The 18107-nt window shown below is 46.7% G+C and overlaps 1 protein-coding gene across 4 annotated transcripts in view; it reads left to right on the forward strand.

The window, feature by feature from the left end:
- NUP188 (nucleoporin 188) overlaps nucleotides 1–18107 on the forward strand; it is a 70434-nt gene that overhangs the window by 881 nt on the left and 51446 nt on the right. For 3 of the 4 annotated variants that reach the window (XM_075015259.1, XM_075015261.1, XM_075015262.1), the window contains exons 2-6: nucleotides 4082–4136; nucleotides 5336–5409; nucleotides 7574–7658; nucleotides 16875–16955; nucleotides 17426–17470. In XM_075015259.1, coding sequence (XP_074871360.1) covers nucleotides 4082–4136; nucleotides 5336–5409; nucleotides 7574–7658; nucleotides 16875–16955; nucleotides 17426–17470 — 340 coding nt within the window. Of the gene's footprint in view, nucleotides 1–4081; nucleotides 4137–4897; nucleotides 5061–5335; nucleotides 5410–7573; nucleotides 7659–16874; nucleotides 16956–17425; nucleotides 17471–18107 lie in introns of all 4 variants that reach the window. The other variant, XM_075015260.1, reaches the window with a different exon arrangement.

Raw genomic sequence — 18107 nt, forward strand, 5'->3', positions numbered from 1 at the left:
ATCTCTTTTTATTAAATGATATCATATATACCTCAGCCTTTTATCACCACTAATCATGGCCCAGTTAAATAGTTTCCATGCAAACCTCTCAGTCTCCCTCCTCTCTGTAGTAAAACAAGTGGTTCCTGATCTCTTAGGGCCACTGCCACAATTTTGAACATTTAGTACCTCAACCATACCAGCGAGACCTCCCATTTTGCAGTGGATACTTTCCCGTTAGAGTTTTGGGATGCTCTTAATCTGAGTCTTGGGTTCTAGTCTGGTGAGTTAAGAGCACGTACAGCTGAAAGAGGTAGGGGGCTGGAAGTGGTGGCATAAGAGAGCCTGGCACAGAGGCTCAAGATTAAGTTGTCTGAATGGAGTTTGGTGCAACCTAATGGTGCCAGTCACCAAGTTTTTGTAAACATTTAGCATGAAAATCTCAAATAAATTACAATCCAACTGCGATGTAAACTGGACAGGAGAGCAAATGCAAAATGATTCTAATACAGTATAGATCTGTCTCTGTCCCTCCTAAATTCTTTGAAAAGTAATATGTTTGAAATATGTTCTTTACCAGTGAAAGAAACTATTTGGAAAGGTGGCATAAGAACTAATGGTGAATTAATATTTTCCTTAGATTCATTTGTTCTGTCTTTTTAAAAGGCTAAGTGGTGAGTGTGGTTTAATAAAAATAGAATGACTGTTTAAAAGGGTTCTGCTGACAAACTTTAATCTCAATTTACATCAAAGTTGCACATCTCTAAAAGAGGAAATGTAGATTGGGTAGTTGTAGTGCATGTCTGTGCACAACATTCCTGTGTGTATGACAGACACAAAAAATTACATATCCACTTTGCTTTGCAAAATAATACAGTATAGTCTGTTCTTAGTGCTTTAGCCTACAGAAGTTTTCAAAGGCTTGAGGCTAGAGATCAGATTTTTGCTTTTCGGGAATAGTTTTATGAGTGTGATATTCTGGGAGCTGATTTGCACTTTTAATAGAACACTAAATTTCCATGAGTCTCTGAAATAATAAACTGCTTCATGGGTCACTTTGCACAGAATGTGTCCTCATTGGTTTTGAAAATGCTTTTGATTCTTGCTGGAAAAAGGTATTGTAACACTTCCAAACTCGATGGAAAGAAAGTCGTACTCCAAGTAAAATTTTTATTATGTATTATTTGCATTACATTAGTTGCTGAGGCCTCAGTTGGAAGAGAACCATCATTGTGCTGGGCACTATATAAATATATGCTAAGGAGTAGTCCATATATCAAATACCATAGAACTTGAGTAAGTGGATCCAAATTTTGGCAGAAATGGAAATGAGACAGAATTGCCTCAGCCATACTGATGCTCTGCATTGCAATGATTCCTTTCTTGGGAGAACTCTATGGTCGTTCAATTCCCTATATGGGACAGAAGGATTGCATCCATATTTTGTTGCTTAATCATATCAGGAGATGTTCCTTAGCAATTGATTCTAGTGCAGTTCCAGATTTAGTACGTGTCTGCATAAACACTTACTGCATAGTACACTGTCATGTAAATGTGTAGTGTTCCGGAGTGCCATGCTTGAACTCTTTGTGTGGATCATTCTGCTGCAAGCAAAAAGTTCTTGTGTGCACACTGATATATTGTGGTTTGAAACCAGTATGTTAATATACAGTAGGCTGTGTCTAGACTAGCCCCCAACTTGGAAGGGGGCATGGTAATTAGGATGTTGGGAGATAGCTAATGAAGTGCTGTGGTGCACATGCAGCACTTGATTAGGCTAGATCTCCCCCGCAGCAACTTCGAAGTGCTGGCTTGCATGTGCCTCAGGTCGTAGCGTGGGCACTTTGAAGTACTCGCAGCTGACCCGCAGCTACATGGAAGCCGGCACTTTGAAGTTGCCGCGGGGGAGATTTAGCCTAATAAAGTGCTGCATATGCACCGCAGCACTTCATTAGTAATCTCCCAACACCCTGATTACCATGCCCCCTTTGAAGTTGGGGGCTAGTCTAGACACAGCCAGTAGAGAACTTTTAGTACTCAGCAGAAAGGTCCATTTGGACAGTTAGGGTACAGCATGCTGGAGAGCAGGCAGTTTACACCCCCACTTGCCATGCAGTAAATGTTAATGTAGAAATTCCCATAATTAAGTCAAAATAGGGCTCTTCCCAGGTCTATTTTGAATGGCAGGAAATCAAGCTGTAGATTTTTCATTCGTTAAGGCTTACAAAATAATTCCTGTGGATGTGTGGACAACTTCAGAGTGCCACTTTAATCCTGTGTTTTATTCTAGACTAGCAGACATATCTGGCCTTGCTCAGTTCTTGAATTGAAGTAATTTACTGAGAATAAATGAAAAATGTACATTGTTTTTTTCAATGATAGTATTTTTCGAAAATAATGAAAAATGAAAGCTACAGTGAGGGTTCAGGGATGAGAAGGGCCGGGGTAGGTCGCTTAGGGCAGAGGGTTTGTGGGGGCTCAAGGTGGGGTCACAAGGCAGGGGATGAGGATGCAGAAATGAAGGCAGGTGGGAGTTGCAGAAGTTAGGATGGGGTCTCAGGACAGGGGGCTGGGAGTTGCTGGGGGCGTTATCGGGACCTCTCCTTGCAGTGAGGATCGCCCTGCTCTGGCAGCAGCTGCTCCTGGGGGACCAGGGCAGCTCTCGCTGTCCAGTAGCTCCTCCTGAGGGGGCTGTGGCTGTGCTCCCCATCCAGTGAGCCCTCCTGGGAGGGAGGGATATGGGTGTGTGTGCTTGCCCAGTGGGAGGTGGGAATCTGCAGGCTGCCCCCAACGTCCAGCTGCCCCCCGGCCTGTAGCCTGTGGGTGGGCAGCACTCTGGGAGCAGCAGCCAACCTGCTGATCTCTAGATCTGCAGCCCCTCCAGGGGGTCTTTGCTTGGGGTAGTGGCCTCTCCAATCATGTAGCCTGTTAGGGGTGCGGCAGTGCTTTGTAGGCTGACCCCACCTTCTAGCCGCCTTCTCCCCCCGCCCTTCATGAGTCTGTGAGGGGTGGTGCTTTGGGGCTACCTCCCACGTTCAGCAGTCCACTCCATCCTGCAGCCTGATGATGGGGCATTCCAGGGGTTTGCCAGGCTCTGGGGGCTGACCCCCACCTCAAGCGCCCCCTGTGGCCTACAGGTTGTTGGTGGGACATTAACAAAACAAATATAGCAGGGATGACAGCAAACATCCCCAAGTTTATTTTTTCCCTGAGAATGGGGAAGAGACCGCCATTACTCAATTTCAGTGGCAGAACACTTTGCCATAGCTTGTGGAACACTAGTGTTCCGCTGCAACATAGTTTGGGAACCGCTGCTCTAGATGGTAATCTCAGAAAAGGTCAGATGAACATATTGCACACAACCTGTCTGTTCATCCCTAGACAAACTTTGCATGACAGGCTCTGTTTAGTTTAACTCCTGACAGGGATTGCATTGTTATTGTTGTCAGAATATAAACTCCTTAAACTCCAGAAAGCAGTATTTTAGAGGCTGCTGTTCCCACAGCTATTTTAAGTAAATAGATTTTGTTCAGGGCATTTTGCAGAGTTGCGTCTTCCTTTTTGGGATCCACATAGTAGGATCAGTAACAGAGAGTAACTGTTCAACATGCAAGGCACTACATTTAGCCGTTTGGAATGGAGATCCATCAACTACATAGTAGGATCAGAGTTTGAACTGAAATGCTTCTTTACACAGACTGACTTCTGTGCTCTCAGTGAGTGTTTGGGAAACAGAAACAAAAAAGGCATACAAGTTAGCTAAAATATACAGAGTAGTTTGACAAAGCTTTTTGGGAAATTGGTGGAATAGTTCATCTTAATTTGTTATTGTTTCTATCAAGGAGGGAGCTTTGAACAACAGTGAACAAAACTGAATTAAAGAGCTCCATGAGCTTAGTTTGGTTCCCTTAGAGCAAAACTGGCTTGAACCAACTATAGTAGGTGACATAAATGTAATTTCTATTTGGTGTAGGTGTGCTCATGGTCTCTTACCATTTTATCTGCTGTCAGTGAAAACGAATTTTAAAAGTGTGTAGGCTGAACATCGGCCTTGAATGGTGTTTAAATTAGTGAGATAATTTGTTTTTTCTCTTATTTACAGGAGCAGTAGGGAACTCTGGACCATTCTGTTGGGCAGATCTGCTTTGAGGGAACCAGTAAGTAGAGATCTTGCTAGGCACCTTTACTTGTTACAGAACAGACATGTGTCCTGATAAATCTTCTGTGCTATGCATAAGTGGCTGAATGCTAGTCAATCGTGTTTTGCTGCTCTGCTGTCTCTTTACAGCCAAAGTATTCCTGCTGTGAGTTTTTTGATTCTCTGCTTCAGGGGTGGGCAAATTTTTTGGTCTGAGATCCACATTGTGCATGGAAATTGTACAGAGGGTGAAGTAGGGAAGGCTGGGGGAGACTGTTCCTCCCCAGTCAGGTGAGGCCTGGTTCCCACCTCCTATCCAAACCCCATGCTCCCTGACCTCCCAGGAGTCAGGCCTCTGCCCCGTATCCACTCCCTTCCCGGCCTCTGACTGACCTCCTGGGACCTCTTTCCTTCTATACAGACCCTACCCCCTGCTCTTCCTGCCTTACAATGCCACCCTGAGCATTGGAGCTGGCCGTGCTGCAGCTGTGCTGACAGGCCAGACCTGCAGCCATGCCACCTGGAGCACTGGGGCTAGCAGTGCAGCAATCACACCACCCAGGTGCTGCAGGAACTGAGGCTGCGGGAAGGGGGCGTGGGACAGACATTGGCATGGCTGGGGATTAGTCAGCCCTGCTTGCCATGCTGCCTGGGAGTTTGGCTGGCTCTTTCTGGCAAGACATTTCTGACTGAAGGGGCCAAAGGGCTGTATGTAGCCAGCGGGCTGTCGTTTGCTCCATTCTGCTCTACTTCGTCTCCTTGTTTATTCTTTTTTGTTAGTTGCTGTGCCACTGGAATGGTATATTGTGCAAAGGCAGTTTCCTTTCTGGAGCGGACACAAGTGCTGCTTTCCAGATTCGCTGGCCTGGGGTATTTATGAGTGGAGCAATCTTCTTCCTTACTCCCTGGGATGGAGTCCATGATTTCAAGAATGTTCCCAGAGGTTGGAAATCCAAATCCATTTCTGAGCCTAGCCTGCTGCCTCCTCCTTCCCCTTTCCCTCCCACAGTTAGGCAAAGAAGAAGGCTGTTTTTTCTTGTACAATGTACCCTATGAATCAGAGCCTGAATTACAGATGTTCTTCATGTTGGTCTTGTGTTGCTGCTCTTGTGTTCTGTGTGTGTTGTTGCAATTTCACTCCTTAGTTTAAATTGAACGAATCTGGTATAGGGCAGGGTCAGGAATTTGTTCATTCAATATTATCTTATTCTTTTATAGGCTCAGATTGCAGCAGAGTTAAACAAACATTGGCAGAGGCTGTTAGAGGGGCTTTCATACTACAAACCTCCCAGGTACAGTAATTGATTGATGTTACCATCTGAGAACAGAGGCCTAGGTACTACTGTGATAAGTGCCTAATATTAAATGAGCACTGGCTAGTGGAAGAACATGCTCAATATTTCCAGTGATGCTCCAGAATTGAGTCCACCCCCTTCTTATGCCAGTTACCTCCAGGTTGCAGGGGGTTGCTATTCACATAGAGAGGGGAGGTTTAGAAGGGGTATTTCATTGTAGTTATTATTTTGCAATGAAAATACCATGTGTAGAAATCACGCATAGTTCTTAATCTTCTCCCAGCTTATGTTAAAACAACGAGAAACGCTGTGGCACCTCAGACTAACATATATTGGAGCATAAGCTTTTGTTTGCAAAGATGCACTTCATCAGATGCATTCTTATATTAGATACCTGTTCATCCCAGCCTTTTGCTAAGCTAAAGTAATCAAGTACCAGAATCTAGAGTGTCCCTATAGGTTACCTTAAGATGAAGTGTCAATGCAGAGGAATGATTCATCTTGACACTGAGATTAAAATTTACGCTACCATGTTTTCTCATCAAAACTTAGGTTGACAAAACAAAAATGGCCTGAGAATGTTCACACTTGCCCCCTCTGTGGACAGGTCATGTCTACATTGCAATGCACTTTGGGTATTTATCCCACAGTACAGTGTTATAGAATCCCTGCTCCTCTTGGGAATCTCTCTGAGTTTTCCCACAGCCTGCTTAGCTGCTGGGAGTGGCATCATGAGAAGCTTTGTGAGCTCTTTGTGCTCTGGAATGTCAAACCAGCATAGCATCCTGTACCCCTTTTCCTGCAGCAGCATCTGCCTGCTGCTGTGTTTCTAATGCAGGGTAGAACAGGAGCAGTCAAATAATTTTCTCTTTATTCCCCAAATGGAGCAGCATGCTCAACTGTCACATACTTTGCAGAGTTTTGAAAGAGGAAGGGTGAATGCCTGCTGAGTAGGAGAGTTAAAAGCAATGAGCAGAGGCATCAAGGCAAGCATTGTGGTGTACTGGCAGAAACCAATTCTTTGGACAGAACTGTCTACACTGTGTCTTTGTTGATAACAAAGTGGGGGAAAACAGAAATGTCTCTCACAGGGTACGTGTGTTTTGTTACTAAACTGGGCATTTTTCCTCAACAAAAGTTGCATTGTAGGGTGTATGCTCTCACTGTTTGGTTGCTAAAAGGCAGTTTTTGGCGACAAACTTGGAAGTGTATACATGCCCTTCATCCTCTCAAAATGAGATCCAGATTCTCACATTGAGTGAGAATGGTTATTCGTCTGTATTTATTTTAGATGTAACCATACCTTGCATTGTATAGGACATGAATTGTGCCAGAAAAGACCTGCACTGAGGTTACAGTATGTATCTCATATCTGAGAGCATTTTTCTGTGAGTCTGCTTGTCTTTCTGTTTGTTCAAGAACTGTTCCTAAACTGTAAGAACTAGGATCACCAAATTCGATATTTAGCCTTTTTTTTAATCATAACATAAAACCATATGGGTTTGGATGTGCCTGGAAATGAGATCGCTTCTCCTAAAAACAAACAGCAAAGGTGCCAGAATCACCAAACCAAGTACGGTCCCCAAAACTGACGTAACTGAGCGAATGCTGAAAGAGACTGAACCAAGATGAGCCAGAAAAATAGGCTGAACCTGGAATAGGATGGCATATCAATAAACTTTACAGAAAAAAGATAAAATGGAGAAATCTGGACTTTTGCCACATCTAAATCAGTGCTTAAGATTTGTAATCTAGAAGAAAATGTTTTTTGGAAACGAAATTAACTACAACCCTTTTTTGTTGAAACATAGTGAATTGAAAGGAGCTTGTAGTGATGAAGGAAAATGATACACTTGATGGAATTCCCATTACAAAATTTACAAGAAAAACCCAGAAAAATTTTAACAATTTTTTTTTTTTAAGAAATCTAAAATAAAAATTAACTTATAAAAATAACACTTTTTGAAAAATACTATAATTTAAATAAAACATGTATATTTCCTTTTATTTTAAAAATTGAGTTAAGAACATGAACAGCACTGGATAAATGTTAGTGTCGAATGTAGAAAATACAGAACAATCACTGATTTTGGAATTAAGCTTTTTTGTTTTGCCTCTTTACTGCATTTTCATGACTAAAAGATTTGTTTTCTTTCTTTAGTGCAAGTTCAGCAGAAAAAGTAAAAGCTGATAAAGATGTCGCTGCCCCATTGAAGGAACTGGGCCTGAGGATCAGCAAGTTTTTGGTGAGTAGATGCCCTAGGCAGCTTAGATCTTGGCTTCACACTTGGTATGCACAGCCTGAGACCTGGATTTATGCTTTCGGTTGTTGATGAAGACAATAACTGAAGTGTAATCTTCTCTGTTTATTTTCCTTCTGTATGGATAGGTTACTTACTCTATGCTGAGTCTTTTGCTGCAGTTTTTCTTCTCCAGTTTCCTACTGGATACACACTTTCTTATGCAGTGAAAGTTTGTCAGGTTGAAGTCAGATTTCTCACAGGTATTTAATTAACAATAAGACTATGTCTACACTTTCCCCCTTCTTCAAAGGGGGCATGGTAATCAGATGATGGGAGATTACTAATTAAGTGCTGTGATGCATCTGCAGCACTTCATTTGGCAAATTCTCCCCTGCGGCAACTTCAAAGTGTCAAACTTCAAAGTGCTGGCATGCTGTATAACCGTGGGCACTTCAACATGCCCACTCTACTTTGCAGTGCCTTTACTCCCTAAAATTTTGAGGAGTAAAGGCACTTTGAAGTACCCACAGCTAAACGGCATGCTGGTACTTGGAAGTTTGATATTTCAAAGTTGCCACGGGATAATTTGCCTAATGAAGTGCTACATATGCATCTCAGCACTTCATTTGTAATCTCCCATAACCCTGATTAGACATAGCCTAAGAGTATCAAATTCAGAAGCTGAGTTAGGTTTAGTAAGCTGTTCTAATGCTCAGTAGAAGTGCATTTAAGGATATTTTCCATCCTGATTATTCTAAACTAAATTATAAGCAAGAACTGAGTCAGTAAGATGAAATTTTCCAAGGTGACTAGTGACTTTTAGGCTGCTTAATTTTTGGTAGCTAAGTTGAGACTTCCGAAATGTTGTTTTCAGGAAGTGCTTCTCATTTGCCCTCTGAAAATTATGCTTTATGAGGTTTCACAAAGGGGACACTCAAAATCCATTGCCATGTTGGCAGATCATGACTAATTATGCATTGGGGTAATCAAAAGACAGAACAAGGTGGTCAGTTTGTGATAGGACCCTTATTTGAATGATCTAGTATGCTTCTACTGAAGCTGAATTAACCATATCCGCATTATTGGATAATGTACGTGGTCTGCTTTCCGTAAACAAAGAAACCCTACTGACCATAACTGTTGAAAGCCATCCAGGAAATCAATTTACGCTCTCACTCTTTGGAAGAATTTATTGTTATGCAACCACATGCTTTATGAAATTTGGCTTATAAATATGCAAAGCTTGAATACGCTTTATGTAAAACAAGTTCTTCTTCGAGTGGTCCCCATGGGTGCTCCACAATAGGTGTTGGGCTCGCCCAGCGCCGCAGATTGGAATTCTTCTAGCAGTTTCTATTGGATCACGCATGCGCCGTTGTGCGCCGCTCCCTTGCACGCCCTCGGTCATGTGCGCAATCCTGTCCCCGCCAGTTCCTTCTCAACCGCCATCGGCTGCAGACGGAATCCGCTCCGGCTAAAGCCTGAGACAGATAAGATAGTTGTTTTTATGTGTTAGTTCGTTGTTTGTCACTATTATACAAAAAAAAAAAAAGAAAGAAAGAAAGAGAAGAGCATATTAAATAGCAGAGAGAAGAGGAACGAAGGAGAGAGGGGCGGACAATAGGCTGTTAAGCCGTCCGCTGCCCTGAAGGCCGTGAATGTTATTTTGGGTTAGAAAGCACCGATTAGTGGCTAAGTACCCTATTAACAGTAAAGACTCACCGAGATGGCTTCCTCAAGGTTTAAGAAGTGTGAGAGTCATGCCGCGAGGCTATGCCGGCCTCAGATGGGCATAGTGAATGCATTCGTTGCCTGGGGGAGTCTCATGTTACCCAGAAGTGTTCCCACTGTGCTAAGCTTACAGCCAGGGCCAGGAAGGACAGAGAAATGAGGCTCAAAATGACCTTGTTTGATAAGGCCCTCCCGCCTGAGCCGCCAGAGAAGCCTCACACAGAAGGGCCCTCTGGGTCCCATAAAAGGAAGGCAGCCTCTTTGACCCCCTCTGTGCAGAAGAGGAGGAAACTCTCCCCGGCTCAATCCTTGCCAGCGTTCCCAGCGAGCAGGACGGGCGGAACGCAGAGCCCCCAGCCACGAGCTGATGCAAGCGGCAGCGCAGCAGCGCACATGGCCAAGGCCAGGCCTCCGACTATACAGCAGGCGGCATGGAAGGTGCTGCGAGCGCCAGCACGGCAAGCGCCGGAATCGGCGGCGCCAACGGCGCAGGGGTACCCAGCACAGGGCCTACCAGCGCCGGAGGAAGCTACCTGCGCGGCATCGCTGTTGACGGTGCCGAGTGCGGCACTGACAACGGGGCCGAGATCCCCGGCATGGGAGGGGGCGGCGACCACCCTGCAGGGGAGGGGCAAGGCTAGAGCTAAAACCTGGCACCTTAGTCCATCTCCAGGCGGGGCTGCGATGCCCTTATCACCCAGCCTCCCTCCTGAGATACACATGCCACACTGCCGGGCGGCAACTCCACCGGCTTATTTCGGTCCTCCCTCTCCGTTCCTCCAACCAATTTCGCCGTGGCTCAGGCCACCTTCACCATTTTTGGGCATGGATCCCCTTGAGTACTATCACAAACCAGCTTCACCACATCAATGTCGTCACGGAGATCCCGCTCTCCCAGACATCATGGGTACACTCCCCGATCGTGGTCCAGGTCTCCATCACCGGGCCCTTGCCCATGTTGCTATGGTCATCCTCATCATGCTGAACACAGACACCGCAGGTCTAGATCCAGGGGCAGGTCCTCTCCTACTACTCGTCAATACTCCCGTGTACACTCTCGCTCTGGGACAGGAACGCGGTTGTCCCAGGGGGAATTAGGTCCAGAGTCCCGAGACTTCCCTTCACAGCACACCAGGGAGCAAGTATACCACCGAACTCGGGAGCCAGAGGTTTTGGGGGAGGCTTACCCCAGCGGTTCCTCCTCATCCTCCCCAGATGAGGCCATTGCCCCTGGGGATGTCTCCCCTCCAGATGACCTTAAACAATTCCAGGAGCTGTTCAAAAGAGTAGCATTGACACAGGACATTCAAATAGCAGAGGTGCAGGAGAAGCACCATAAACTCCTGAAAAATTTGAGACCCCCGGCTTCATCTAAAATCTCTATCCCGCTGGACGAAGCCATTATGGAGTCAGCCACTAACATATGGCAGACTCCGGCCTCTATTCCGCCTACGAACAAGATAGCGGATAAGAAGTACTTCGTCCCAGCCAAGGGCATGGAGTTCCTGTTTAGCCAACCACAACCCAATTCTTTGGTGGTCGAATCGTCCCAGCAGAGGTCGAAGACGTCTCAGTACAAATCAGGGGGGTCAGATAAAGATGCTAAGAAATTAGAGCTGTTCGGCAGGAAGGTCTACTCCTCCTCTACCCTATTATTGAGAATGGCAAATTACGCGGCACATCTATCAAACCATAACTTTGACAATTACTCTAGACTCACTCCTCTCATGGAGTCACTTCCAGAGGACAAGAAGCCAGTGTTAAAGGCGATTGTCCAAGAGGGCTACGCAGCATCGCGGACGGGAGTCCAGATTGCCCTGGACGTGGCGGACACAGAGGCACGTTCAACAGCCGCAGCAGTGGTAATGCGTAGGGAATCCTGGCTCCAGACATCTGGTATCCCCAGAGACCTATAGGTGAAGATCGTGGATCTTCCTTTTGACAAGCAAAAGCTGTTTGCGGACTCAGCTGACTCGGTTCTCCACTCCAGCAAAGACTCGAGGGCCACACTTAAGACCTTGGATATTTATACTCCCCCATACAAGAAAAATAAATTCTATCCTCAGCAAAGACGCTACGCTTACCAACCACGGCGCGCACAATATCGGTGAGGCTATGACCAAGGGCGCCATCAACAGCAGCAGCAGTACAGGGCCCCCAGGCGACATTCTCAACAAAGCCGTACACCCTCGGGGCAAGCCCAGAAACAGCAAGTTTGATGGGTACGTCGAGGACTGCACTATCAACACCATCGCTCAATGCCATTCTCATCTCATGTTCCATCATTGCCTCAAACCGCTCCTCTCCCAATGGCAAAAGATCACAACAGACAAATGGGTGCTAGAAATTATAGCCATGGGTTACACGATCCCCTTCCAGTCACTTCCACCGACGAAACCTCCCACCCGGCCTTATCCCAGGGATGCTGCCCACGAGGCGAGGCTGAAGCAGGAGGTGGATCACCTTATGTTCATAGGGGCGGTGGAAGGAATGCCGGAACAATTCCAAGGGAAAGGTTTTTACTCACGCTACTTCCTAACAGAGAAGAAAACAGGAGGCTGGAGGCTGATTATGGATCTACGGGGCCTCAACCATTACTTGCGCAAGCAGCGCTTTCGGATGATTGCAGTTGCCTCCATACTTACGGCACTGGACGATGGAGACTGGTTTGCAGCCCTCAACTTACAAGATGCTTACTTTCATATAACAATCAACCCGGCACACAGACGCTTCCTCCACTTCATGGTCGGTGGGGAACATTTCCAGTACAGGGTTCTTCTGTTCGGCCTATCCTCAGCACCCAGAGTCTTTACCAAAACCCTGGCAGTGGTATCAGCCTACCTGCACAGACAGGGGGTGTTTATTTTTCCATATCTGGATGACTGCCTACTGAAAGGGGCCTCAAAGGCAGAGGTCCTACGCATGATATGCGTCACCGTGAACACGTTTACTTCGCTGGGCCTAGTTATCAACCTTGCAAAGTCAAAGACCGAACCCACGCAAGATATAGAGTTCATAGGGGCACGCATAAACTCTACCGCATCAAGAGTATACCTGCCTGACGCCCGCTTCCGCACCATCAACTCCCTGGTGCAAGTCATGACGTACAGCCCCGCGGTGCCGGTCTTAACGTGCCTGCAACTGTTGGGGCACATGGCGGCAGCGACGTTTGTGGTACAGAATGCCAGGTTACACATGTGAAGCCTGCAGCATTGGCTGGCGAGCGTTTACAAACCGGCATTCCACACTGTCCACAGGGTAGTGTCGCCCACGATGGAGGTGCGCAGATCGCTAGTGTGGTGGGAAAATCCCAAGAACCTGCTAGTGGGGGTGCCCTTCCACCAACCACAAATTTCTATTTTTCTTACAACCGACGCCTCCCACATATGATGGGGAGTGCACATTGGCAGCAAGGTGACGCGAGGGCTATGGTCCCCTGCGGAACAGACACTGCACATAAACATACTGGAGCCCAGAGCAGTGTTCAATGTGTGCAGACGTTTTCGGGAATACCTGCACGGCAAAGTAGTCGGGATCAATACCGACAATACCTCCACTATGTTTTACATCAATCGACAAGGAGGGGCACGATCCCGTGCATGATGCGCAGAAGCAGTCTGATTTGTGGAATTGGTGCGTTGCCAACAACATAACGTTGAAAGCCTCGTACTTGCCGGGTGCTCACAACGTGAAGGCAGATCAACTGAGCAGGCGCTTCGCACTCATGCACCAATGGCAGATCTGCTCCGACCTGCTACGGCGCATATTTCGTGCCTGGGGGTTTCCCCAAGTCGATTTGTTTGCCACCCAGACCAACAAGAAGTGTCCCCAGTACTGCTCCAGAGCAGGAATAGGGCGGGGGTCCCTGGGGGACGCATTCATGATTTCATGGAAGGGCCCTCTACTCTACGCGTTTCCCCCACAACGCTTATCCACAAGGTTCTACAGAAAGCCAGAAGGAGAGAGCTCGCATGATACTCGTAGTTCCAACTTGGGACCGGCAACAATGGTTTCCCTTGCTTCTGCGCATGTCGGATCGTCCACCACTCCCCCTACCGGTGGCGCTGGACTTACTCACGCAGGCTCAGGGGTCCATAGTGCACCCGCACCCTCAGGGACTACGCCTACAAGCATGGTTAATCCATGGCTCAGCACCTTAGAGAGCACGTGTACGGAGGGAGTATGACAAGTCTTGGAGTGTAGCCGAAGGACTTCCACCAGGAGGACTTACGAACAGAAATGGACACGCTTTACAGCCTGGTGTTCCGCCAAACAGTTAGCTCCCCTTGACGTTCCTGTAACTGTAATGCTAGAATACCTATTGGACCTCAAACGAGACGGGCTTTCTCTATCCTCGCTAAAGGTCCACCTTGCCGCTATATCAGCTTTTCGGCATAAAGAGGAAGGGCCCACCGTATTCGCCCACCCTATTGTCACAAGGTTCTTGAAGGGGCTGGTAAACCTGTACCCCCCTCGAAAACCGCTACCGCCGTCGTGGAGTTTGGACTTGGTGCTCAGCGCGCTATTGGGACCACCCTTCGAACCATTAGCCACGGTACCCTTCCGACTCCTTACTATGAATACAACCTTCCTTCTTGTGATTACGTCAGCCCGCAGGGTGAGCGAGCTCGCAGCAGTGATGGCAACGCCGCCCTGCACAGTATTCTCAAAGGAGGTGGTAATCTTACAGTTACACCCAGCCTTCGTTCCAAAAGTTTCCTTGGAGTTCCATCTTAACAAACCAATAGTTTTACCCTTATTTTACCTGAAGCCTCACAACTCCAGCAAGGAGGCGTGCCTACATCTCCAAGCTGTGAGAAGGGCGTTGGCCTTTTACGTAGACAGAACTAAGTCCTTCCGGAAAACGGACAGGCTTCTGGTGTCTCTCGCTCCCAGGTCAAAAGGGGAAGGCCTCTCTTCCCAGAGAATTTCAAAGTACATTGTGTCCTGTATAAAAATGTGCTACGAGCTTCGAAAGACCCCTTTGCTGGCCCTGTCTAGGGCTCACTCCACCAAGGTGGTGGCGGCATCAACAGCGTTCTTCAAGGGAATCCCGTTAAGAGACATCTGTAGAGCGGCGACCTGGTCATCCTATGACACCTTCGCCAAACATTACGCCCAGCATCAGGTGTTCGATGAGGATACCCATCTGTTGACAGCAGTCCTCTCGGGGGCAAGCTGCACATGAATCGATTACCCACCTCCTTACTTGGGTTACTGCTGGGTAGTCACCTATTGTGGAGCACCCACAGGGACCACTCGAAGAAGAAAGAGAAGTTACTCACCTGTAGTAACGATGGTTCTTCGAGATGTGTCCTGTGGGTGCTCCACCACCCACCCATCCTCCCCGCTTCGGATCTCTGTCTGATGTTTTTCAGGAGCATCTGAGGCGGTTGGTCAAGGAACTGGCAGGGACAGGATCGCGCACATGACCGAGGGTGTGCAAGGGAGCGGTGCGCATTGGCACATGCGCGATCCAATAGAAACTGCTAGAAGAATTCCGATCTGTGGTGCCGGGTGAGCCCGACACCTATTGTGGAGCACCCACGGGGACACATCTCGAAGAACCATCGTTACTACAGGTGAGTAACTTCTCTTTGTGCAAACTATCAGGCAAAAATCTGTGATTCTATGTATTTTCTATTTTTTTGCATGTATCTTTCTTGTTTGTGAAGTTAGAAGTATTTCTGGGAACCTGTCTCATTAGTCTAGGTATTCCAGTAAAAGCCAGTAAGGATTCTTTAGCAGCTTAATGACTGGGTGATCAAGTCAACAACCTGTCAATGGCTTTGGTTTCTCTGTAAGCCCAAACTGTGGTTGGTCCTACAAAGACATGCCACCTAATGCCTGGAACCTGTTTTGGATCGGGTATTTTTCCATTCAAGGTGAGAAAAATTTGAACTGAACACAAAGAATGCCCACCTTGGGCAAAAGGGATATAAAGGGGAAACCAAACTTTAGTGGGAGTGGCCAGATGGCAGGAGATTCCCCCGCACTTATCATCCAAGATGCCTGCTGGAAGTATCCAAGACTGAGCAGGGGGAAGGATCAGGTCCAAGCTAGGAGGCTGCTTGGCTTGTGAAAGAGATAATTAAAAATGACTGTTAGGGTAAGAATTTGCATGTTACAGTTTTCTTAGGCCGTGTCTACACGTGCACGCTACTTCGAAGTAGCGGCGCCAACTTCGAAATAGCGCCCGTCACGGCTACACGTGTTGGGCGCTATGTCGAAGTTGAAATCGACATTAGGTGGCGAGACGTCGAAGTCGCTAACCCCATGAGGGGATGGGAATAGCGCCCTACTTCGAAGTTGAACGTCGAAGTAGGGCACGTGTAGGCGATCCACGTCCCACAACATCGAAATAGCGGGGTCCGCCATGGCGGCCATCAGCTGAGGGGTTGAGAGACGCTCTCTCTCCAGCCCCTGCAGGGCTCTATGGTCACCGTGTGCAGCAGCCCTTAGCCCAGGGCTTCTGGCTGCTGCTGCTGCAGCTTGGGATCCATGCTGCATGCACAGGGTCTGCAACCAGTTGTCGGCTCTGTGGATCTTGTGTTGTTTAGTGCAACTGTATCTGGGAGGGGCCCTTTAAGGGAGCGGCTTGCTGTTGAGTCCTCCCTGTGACCCTGTCTGCAGCTGTTCCTGGCACCCTTATTTCGATGTGTGCTACTTTGGCGTGTAGACGTTCCCTCGCAGTGCCTGTTTCGATGTGGTGCTGCCCAACGTCGAGGTTGAACGTCAATGTTGCCAGCCCTGGAGGACGTGAAGACGTTATTCATCGAAATAGACTGTTTCGATCTCGCTACATCGAAATAAGCTATTTCGATGTAGCGTGCACGTGTAGACGTAGCCTTAGTGTATTAGGATTAGCTGGCATTTGCTTTTGTTTATTTTATCTTAGTAACTTGCTTTGATCTGTCTGTTTTCACTAGCAGTCACTTAAATTTTGCTTTTTATACTTAATAAAAACACTTTTGTTTTTTATCAAGCCCCATTTAAATAATTATTACCGGGGCAGCAACAAATGAGCATCTCTCTCTTGTATTGATAAATGAGGCTGGCCTTATGAGCTTTCTCTGTTAAAACATATATACAGAGTAAGACAGATATATTTGGGGTTTTGTTCTTCTTTGGGGGCTGTGTTTGTGGGTGCTGCCAACAGCCTTATAGCTGAGCTTCTGTGCTGTGAGCTGAGCTGGTTCAGTTTTTGTGTTGCTGTACAGGGGCAGTGGTTGTTATCCCAACTCTGTGCCTTGGCTGGGGGAGACCAGAGGCTCTGGTCCAGCACAAGGTGGTGGGTGCCCCAGAGGGCGAGTTGATGGGCTTGAGCAGCACACCAGCTAACAATCCCAGGGTGACCTCTATTCTAACCCATCCCATTTATTCCGAAGGGAAGATAAGTCTGAATATTTGGAGTGATTTTGCAACTTTTGGAAAGCTTAGCTGCCTTGTCTTATTCCTGTCTGTGTTTATGCGTCTCTCTTGTTTTAGGGGCTGGATGAAGAGCAAAGTGTGCAGCTGTTGCAGTGTTATCTTCAAGAGGATTACAGAGGGACCCGGGACTCGCTTAAGGTCTGTAGTATGTGCCTGCATCATGCTCTTGCTCCTTTTCCTCCTTAACTCCAGTGGTTCATTGCCACACAGCACTATTCATAATGCTGAAGTCTAGATTTAGAGATTATTTTGGAATTTCCCCCCTGAATTTCTGATGCTCAACTAGATTACAGAAATGAGATATTGGGGTAGAGATCTAGTCTTCTAATATATCCTCCTGCCTGGTTCGAGTCTTTGAGATGTATCTGAACTCCTAGCCATAGGAATATATTGGCAGGTGTCTGAGAGGGAGGGCTGGGGATTAAGAATGAAAGGAGTGAGAGGCAAACTCATGCATGCAAGTGAGAATTTGTGCTCTGTAACTCTGAAATCTGTCCTTACAAGAAATGTCTTGTATGCCTTTCATTGCTTTCAGTATGAATTTGGTGACCGGTGTAAGTGAAGGTGCGTTAAGGCCTTTTCCTTATTCTGTGGTGTTTTGATTGCAGACTGTGCTACAAGATGAAAGGCAGAGTCAGGCTTTGATGCTGAAGGTAAGTAGTTCTCATTCTTTTTTCACTTTAAAAAGACGGCTTAGCAGTGAACTAATTTTATTTGCTGTTGGTCATGAAAAACTGGGCATGGTTCAAGTGTCTCTTTGGAGTAAAGTGCATATTTGCAGAGGAGGTTCTTTTTAGTTTGTGATGTAGTAGCAATATCTTGCTCTTTATATAGCAGTCTTCATCAGCATATCTCAAAATGTTTTACAAAAGAGTGGCTGGCCATAGATGAACAGCACAAGGGAGTTACTATTAAGGGATCTTTTGGCTGTGCTGATGGAAATTAGGCCGTTTAGGAATAAGCAGGCATAGGATAGCCACAACTTTGCATTTATCTATAGAGATGACATTGGGAAGGGGACTGAAGATCACATCTATGTAGCCAAGAAGATAAAGAGATTGAGATCTCATCTCCCTTCGTTTCATTCTTTCTCAGTTAGCAGTGGGATGATAGAACCTGTTATAAAATATGAACCAGGGTGTGTATGCACACACACAAAAGTAAACTGGATGCTTTTATTAGATGAGTTCAACTATCTGAGTCATGACATTCCATTGAACCATCCATTGTAGGCAGTGCACGGGAGTGGTAAGTTTCTGAGCAGTCATTGTCATTTGGTGGGAGACATCA

The sequence above is a fragment of the Carettochelys insculpta genome, chromosome 21, assembly GCF_033958435.1.
Source record: "Carettochelys insculpta isolate YL-2023 chromosome 21, ASM3395843v1, whole genome shotgun sequence".
Classification (NCBI taxonomy): domain Eukaryota; kingdom Metazoa; phylum Chordata; order Testudines; family Carettochelyidae; genus Carettochelys; species Carettochelys insculpta.